The sequence below is a fragment of the Lipotes vexillifer genome, unplaced genomic scaffold, assembly GCF_000442215.2.
Source record: "Lipotes vexillifer unplaced genomic scaffold, Lipotes_vexillifer_v1.1 scaffold123, whole genome shotgun sequence".
Classification (NCBI taxonomy): Eukaryota; Metazoa; Chordata; class Mammalia; order Artiodactyla; family Lipotidae; genus Lipotes; species Lipotes vexillifer.
In genome coordinates, this window is record NW_006783002.1 from 417,166 (window position 1) to 425,026 (window position 7,861).

A 7,861-nucleotide genomic window follows, 5' to 3' on the forward strand; every position below is an offset into this window, starting at 1 on the left:
GCTCTTCCCTCTGCCGGGATGGCTTTTCCTCCGGAATTCCTTGCCACCAGCTCCCTCGCCTACCTCACATGCCATCTTCTCAGTGAAGCCTCCTCTGGATGCACCCCCGGTCCCACCCTGGCACTCCCTATCCCCTCTCCCGTAACGCTTAACATCTTGAAACATCCTATATAATGTGGTTTTTAAACTTGTTGATCAGTCTCCCCACTGATGAGCGGGCAGTTTTGTCTGTCTGGATCAGGCTGGAACCCCAATACCTAAAACAGTAGGTGCTCAACAAACAGCTGCTAAATGACAGAGGATCTGCCTAACTCTCCAACTTTCCGTCCCAGCACACTCTGCCCCCATATCCCCAGGCACACCCGATGTTCCAGCCTCATGGGACACACCTGACATTTGTCCTCCTCCATGCCTTTGTCCACAGGGAATGCCCTTTCTTCCCCCTCCTTACCTGGTAGAACCCCCCCGCCCCCCGTCCCTCAAAGCCCAGGGACCACCACTTCTTCCATAAAACCTTCTCAGAAACCTACTGGTTGGACTTTTTCCCTTAAACCTCTACAATGTCTACTTTAAATGTCTTTTCTCCAGCATGTCACACTTAGAGAGTGACCTGGTATAATCTCTAAGGTCCTGAGTAGCTCTAACAGGTTACGGATTCAATTTCTTTTCCGGCAGTTTCTAACAGTGACAAAGAGGTTTACCTTCTGGATACAGCAAGAGTCAGCTCTCAGGTTGTGTATATTTTATTAGCATTGAGCTAATGAAAACATGTTTCTATAAAACAGAACAAACTGCAGAGTGCAGTGGTCAAGCAAGATAGCAGGCAGTGGAGTGAGGCAGATCTGGATTCAAACCCTGGCTCTGCCATTTACTAGCTGTGCCACTGTTAGCAAGTCACCTAACCTCTCTAAATCGTAGTTTTCTTGACTAAGAAAACTAGGAAATGGGGAAAGGTTAAGAATCCATGCGTTTGTTGTCTCTAAGGTTCCTTCTAGCTCCCGGATTCTCAGATGCTCTGACTGTACTAGGCCCTCCTCAATCCTTTTTGGAACTTGGGGGCTTACAGTCCTCATTGTGTGGATAGTTCTGTCCAGTAAGAGACTCTAATTCCCTGAAAACATCAGGTACTTCTGCAGTATGGGAGGGAGTGTGAGCCTGCTTATGGGGCAGAAGGGTAGTCAAATATAGCGGTATAATCCCTACGCCAGCTGAACGAACCCAGCTTCCTGTCCTAGAGAAGGGAGCCTTGTGTCCAATGGCTGAGTAGCTACAGTACTCTGGCCGCTTAGGGAATTAATGAGAGCTTTTCTTACAGATTTTTAAAACTAAATCTCGTGAGCATGGGGCCAGGGAGGGTAGAGGATAGATGGAGATAAATTGGTAATGAGCTTCTTTCTCACTGGGCTTGAAGATGCTCACCTAATCTACAGACTTCCAATAAACAATCTGGCTGCCTAATTAGGTTAACCAGTAATTTCCCTTTTGATACCCAGGCTGCTTGATAATTTGGGTGTAACTGTGATTGTTTCATTGTTTCTTTTCTAAGTGAGTTTCTCAACTTGCCTCTGGGATTAGAGCTCGGGAGTAAATTCTCACTATTCCCCAGACCCACCACACCTCTTTATGCCTCCAAACCTTGGCTCCAGCAACCTGCCTCTACTGGGAATGCCTCTCTCAGATCCCTCACGCTCAGTGCAATCCTACTCAGCTGGCCTTCAAACTCTGGTGCACAGTGTGAGTGGCACGAGGGAATGAGCCTTTGTACCCTCAGGGCAAAACGAATGGCTCCTTCTACTGTCATCCCACAGCTCTTTAAACAATATTAATAGCTCAAACCGTTTTTAAGCCCACGATTCAACGGCATTAAGTACATTCACATTGTTGTGCAATCATCACCACTATCCATCTCCAGAACTTTTCCATCATCCCAAACTGATACTTGGTACCCATTAAACACAAACTCCCCATTTCCCTTCTCCCAGCCCTAGGGAGTCGCTGGCACACTGTTTTAGAAATGAGGAAACTGTGGCATAGAGAGGTGAGGTGACTCGCTCAAGGTTTCAGAACTGGGACATGGTCCAGGATTTGAGACCAAGTCTCCTCACTAGATCTGGAACCAGCTCTTTCCACCCTGCCACACTGCCTGCTAAACCTCCACCACAGACAGGGCTGCAAGGCTGTCATAGCTCCACCTCCCCTGCTATTCATCTAGATTCTTGATTCGAGAACGATGCCTGGTCCACTGAAGGAGCTCAGCATAGCTACAGAACAAATCACAGAAGGAATCTGCACAAAAGACACTGTGTCCACCTGACCCGGTGGTTGGAAATGGAGCTCACATTGCAACCTCTGCTTTCTGAGAAACACTTAGAGGATGCCAAGTGTGTGCCTGGCATGATGCCAGCTCCTGCTTGCTGTGGCTCCACTCAGCAGGAGAGGCCTGAGGGCCGGCTCCGCCTGATGCCCCTGAGGGGGAAGATTTGTGTTTACATTACCCCGTCAATTCTGTATTTATTTTGGATATTAAGCAGTGACATAAAAGCTGCTGACATTAACCTTCGGGGGCAGAAATTGGCTTTAATGGACTCCATAAAAAGTTATTATTGATGGCAGCTGCATGCAGCTTCACCATGACCTCAGCAAAAGCCTCCACCACTATCAATACTGTTGACAATTACTATTGACTAATGCAAGGCCGGACGTGGAGGCAGAGGCGATGTTCCTGTGGCTGGAAGTTGCTGGGGGTCATACTTTGGTGTCCTCAACTGCTGATTCCAAAAGAGGTGGGTAGAGGGCTCAAACTATAGCATCAGAGAGACCTGAGTTCAAATCCAAGCTTTGCCGACCCGCTGAATGACTGGCTGTACAATCTCTGGCAAGTCAGTTGACCTTTTGGGAGCCTCAGTTTTCCCACCTGGGAAATGGGAGCGCCACGGTGCTGTCAGGAGGGTTGAAGGCAATGGCCCTCGTGCAGCAGCTTGACACGATAGGTCCTCAGCATGGCCTCCCCCTGCTCCTGAAACTGGCCGTAATGGGATGTGTTGGCTGATATGTCCAGTGGAGTTAAGCCCTGTTCTGATGGTAAGATCAGAGTTCTCATCACAGATAAAAGAGAGAACTGGGCTCAGGCGGACGAACGCAAGACAAAGAGACGAGGGCAGGGGGGGGGAAGATGTGAGAGCGGAAGGGGCAGGAAGAAGGGGGGAAGCCGGGAAAGAACGGAGATTTCTGCATAGAGCCTGGCTCCAGCTAAGCTAGGTACACGGCCGCCGCGCGCCCTTCACCTCTGAGGCCCAGTCCTCAGCTGTAAGTTCTGGTTGACAACAAAGCTGTCAACCTCCTTCGGTGGATAAAGTGGAGCCATCCCTATGGCTCCTTCACTGCCAGGATGAGTTACTGTCATTATTTAGACTCCCGTATAGCAAAGCCACTAATATAATTCTGCAGCCTGAAGCAAGTGGACAGGTGCAGGATGTCTGAGTTTGGAAGTCCAGGCCAGGAAGGGACGAGGCGGCCAGGGAGGAGCTCTTTGTTAGATCCACCTGCCCACTTCCTTTGCCTGCCCATCTTCCGAGAGCACAGTGAGACTTAGAGTGCTGTGGCCCAATGCCGAAATGCATGATCGGAAGGAGAGGGTGGTATGGCCAGGGAAGCAGAGTACATTCACATTGCTGTGCAATCATCACCACTATCCATCTCCAGAACTTTTCCAGGGAACCATCTCTCTGTCCCTGTTATCAGAGCCTGAAGCTCTTCAGGCTCGCCTGTCGTTATCACCCAACAGAGGCTATATTCAGGGAATATACAAGAAAGTGGGTGGTGTGTGCCTCACTCTGTCATGATTTTATGGAAAAATGATCATTTGTCACCATGGCAAGAAGCCTTCAAACGAACAAACAACCCAAGTACTTTGCTGCAGAGGAAATTCACTATGATTAGGGCCACAAGGGTAAAGGTCTTAGAATCACACAGGCCTGAGTTCAAATCTCGTCTTGCTAGCGATGCGACCTACACAGGTTTCTTAACCTCTCTGGGCTACAGATTCCTTATCCTGTACAGTGAGGGTAATAAAAGCTATCTCAGGGTGTTGTAGAGGGAGTAAATGAGGTCATACAGCTAAGCACTTAGCACTGGGCATGGGTGTCTAATAATCAGTAGCAGGTATTAACTAGTATTGTTGTTATTACTATCATGTTCCTCTTGTGCACCTTCACCTTAATGTAAGGACTTCGAATCACAGAATCCTAGATCTAGAAGGGCCTACAGGTGACTCAGCTCACTTATTCTCCAGAAGTGTTCACTGGAACACTGGTCCCGTCGCGTGCTCTGAGAATAAAGGGTTTTTTATTCTCAGATCAATTTGGGGGATGCTGCATAACCCTCCTTGCTAATATCTCCGTTAGCATGCATATTAACGTATTAAAAGCTCTGAGAAGTCCTGCAGTAAGGAAACTGGTTTAGATTCCTTTAACTCAGTGTTTCCTACATTATTTGACCACAGAGCACTCCCCTCCACCCCTCTTCAATCTAAGAACTATTAACATTCTCAGAATACAAGGAATGCTGATTTCATTAAAACTACTTATTTTACAGATGAGGAAACTGAGGTCTAGAGAAAGGATCTAACTTATCCAATGCTACACCGCAGGTCAGTGACGGCACTGAGGCTTCCTGCCTCCCAGTTAGACACCATTTTCTCTGCACAGGCCTCGCACATCAAATTCAGCATGTAGCGCAGAAGAAAGGAGGGGGCTGCTGGCTGGGCTTAGGCCTAGGAGGTGGGAAGGTGGATGAGGGAGTGTGGATGGCTCCCCACTGCACAGAGGGGAACCCCTTCAGCTGCTGAGGTCATTGACCCCCTTCCAGGGCTGGTGGAGTGTCAGGGGAGGGTGACATTGCCAAGCTGGTATTTTGGACCTGCTGTTCCTCCACCCCTCAAACAGGTGCGTCCCTAGGAAAAACTCCGAGTTCTCTAGCAGCAGTGGTGGAACAAATAGTTGCAATTCTGCTGCACCTGACTTTTTTAGGAGATGGATTTGTCCACCTGACCCTGACCTCACCTAGTCTCCTGCCTGATCCCAAATCTGGGATTGTGTTGTGCCATAACCCACCGGAGCATCCTTTCCAGAGACTAACCCACCTAAGCCTTTACCTCTGACCTGGCGTCTCCACACACTCCCCCGCCACCCTCAGACCACTTCTCCAATTCCCCCCACATCCTGGGGAGGAATCAAAGGATCCTGCATTTAGAGCTGGAAACCAGTAGGGGGCACTGGTGCCCACCTTGGTTCTTCCAGTTCTCGTTCAGATTGCCATCCCCACATCCCCCTTCCCACCTCTGGTGCGGCAGGGCCAGCAGACCCCCTCACTGGACCTCTGGGAAACAAAGCCCTCCCCCGGGCAGAGGGGCTGTCCTGGTCTCTGCCACCCTCCCTAAGTCTTTGCTGCCGGACTCCAGCAGGACCCTCCTTCCTCCATGTGGGCCTCATCCACAAGCTGCCCAGAGACTGTGGGCACAAGGTGCCACAGAAAGGGAAATTCCCTCCGCGGGTGGCCCACTGCAGGGCTGCATCTATCTCAGGGCCCCTCAGAGATCTGCCAGCAAGGTCCGAGAGTGAAGAGGAATATCCTGAAACGCGGCTCCCTTTCCTTCCCCACAAAAAAGGAGATGTGTGAGTAACTTGTCCTCTTTTCCTCCCACAGCATCTCTCCGGCCTTGGAAGAGAGCTACAGAGATGAGAGTGGAATAGAGTCCAGAGACAGCACTTCCTCCAATCTGCAGATGAGATCATGGGAAAGCTGGGGTAAAAACACGAGTTTTAAGTTACTCCAGCATGACAGTTTTCGTGTGAAAGCTACCCTCTGATCAGCGTAAGACCCTGGGGTGGGGCAGCACGCGTGGCGGGCGCCCAGGGTGGTTGGGCACCTGGAGGCTGGAGGCTGCGTGAGCAGAGTTCTGCCAGGACCAGGCACGGCGACCGCCAGAGAGGATGAGCTGCAGGGGATGGGCTTCCACTCTCCTGCGGCCCGTCTGCTCCCACCCTCACAGGCACCTTGTGAGCAGAAACCCTGCCCCTTCGGCACCCCTCTCACCCGGAATGAAAGTGTGGCCACCCGTCTCTGGCCTGTCACCCACGGGCGGGGGTTTCACGCGACCCTGTGAGAGGCTCTGCCTTTTGACGACGGACAGCAAAGCAACTTTCCACCGACTTCACCGGAGCCCCAAGGGATGGAGCAGAAGACCAATACTGTGATTAAAACCCCCGGCCCCATAACCCAGGCGCCCGGCACAGGCCAAGCGGGCCACTCACCGGTCTCCGCGTTCTCGTGCTCCGTGTCGGTGAGCGTGAGGTTGGAGTTGGCCCGGCTGGACAGGCAGGAGCTGCGCCCCGACCGTGTGCTGCGGCCCCACAGCTGCACGGGGTGCTCGGGGGACAGCACAGGGTCAGTCTCCAGGTCGGCCTCGGAGCTGGCCCCCATGGAGTAGCCACAGTGGGGGAGGCCGATGTCTGTCCGGTACAGGGTCCCGTGCGGGGGCGTCACCTCCCCCAGGCCCAGCTCACGCAGGGTGAAGTTGGTGCCTAGGAGGGAAGGCAGGGGAGCGGGATCAGGGCGTGAGGGGGGTGTCTCCCCACCAGAAGCCCGGTCCCTACCCTAGGACTCACTCTTGTCCTTTGCGCTCACTGTGATGTTCGATGCCCGGGCCTTTCCTCTGCACCCTCTCCACCAGCCCGAACCCTCCACCCCTTTATGGAGGGCCCAGTACAAACGGCCCCTCGTCTGAGAAGCCTCCCCTCATCCTACAGCCTGTGTGGGAGTCACTGCCTCTTCCTCCGAGCTGCCTCTGGGAGTCCTCGGCCCTGGTCATCCTGCAGAGCAGAACTGCGTTAAGAGCCTGAGTCCTCTGCTCGAGATGCCCCCACGGGGGCAGGGACTGTGTCCCGTTCATTCCTAAATCCCTGGGCCTAGAAGGCAACCCGGTACCCAGTAGGGGCTCAGTACATGTCTGCTAAATTGGACGGAGAGCTTCAGCTCTCCTCTTCCAGCCCAGGGAGGGCCTGCCAGCAAGGGGGGCTCCTGAGCAGGGCAGAAGCCTGGTCCATGAAATGCCAATGGCTCCCTGGGATCAGAGGTTCCTTTCCAGCCAGCTCAGGAAAGCCTGGAGCAGGAAGGTGAAGAAGATGGTGACTGGCTGAGAACAGCGGGCCTTGCACAAGGAGGTCGGCTCTACCTTCTGTTTCCTCACGCCAGGTGGGCTGTGACAGGAACCAGCAGCCTCTGGGGTAACCCAGGGAGCCAAGCACACAGCCGAGGCTGGGCCGCTGACAGGTCTCTCGAGGCCCCGGGAAAGCCTGGCTGTGCCCACGACAGAGGCCGGGAAGACATGGGTGAGGGGAGTTCACTCGGGGATCAGAGTTTGAGGGACAAAGGGGATACTGACTTCCATGGGAAACACAGCCTCCACATTACTCTGTGTTTACTCAGGGACAGCTTCTTCCATACTTTTAACATTCCCATGAGTGTTCTGGGGGATGAGGAAGACTGGTAGACGAAGGCGCTAAGGATCATGTTCCAGTTAAACCACTGATCTAGGAAATGGACTTACAACCAGGCAGCACCACATTTAACCCAATCCAAGCTGCCGTCGGGTACTGATGTACAGCAACGAGCAGGGCGTGGTGCCTGACCTCACAGAGCTCACAGTCAAGTGGGGGACACACAGCCCAGGCCATGATGAAGGGCTAAAGCCCAACGTGGGGGGATCCATGGAGAGTGTCCTGGGAGCACAGAGGCAGAGGGCGGGGTATCAGGGTGGGAGCTCAGAGGAGAGGTTTGCGGATGAGAGTAACCGGGAAGAGCG

The 7,861-nt window shown here is 52.8% G+C and overlaps 1 protein-coding gene across 1 annotated transcript in view; it reads right to left on the bottom strand.

Moving 5' to 3' along the window:
• The window catches only part of TENM4 (teneurin transmembrane protein 4), a 400,863-nt gene that overhangs the window by 391,171 nt on the left and 1,831 nt on the right, over positions 1-7,861 (bottom strand). The window contains exon 2 of the mRNA XM_007455571.1: positions 6,312-6,581. Coding sequence (XP_007455633.1) covers positions 6,312-6,581 — 270 coding nt within the window. The remainder of the gene's footprint in view (positions 1-6,311; positions 6,582-7,861) is intronic.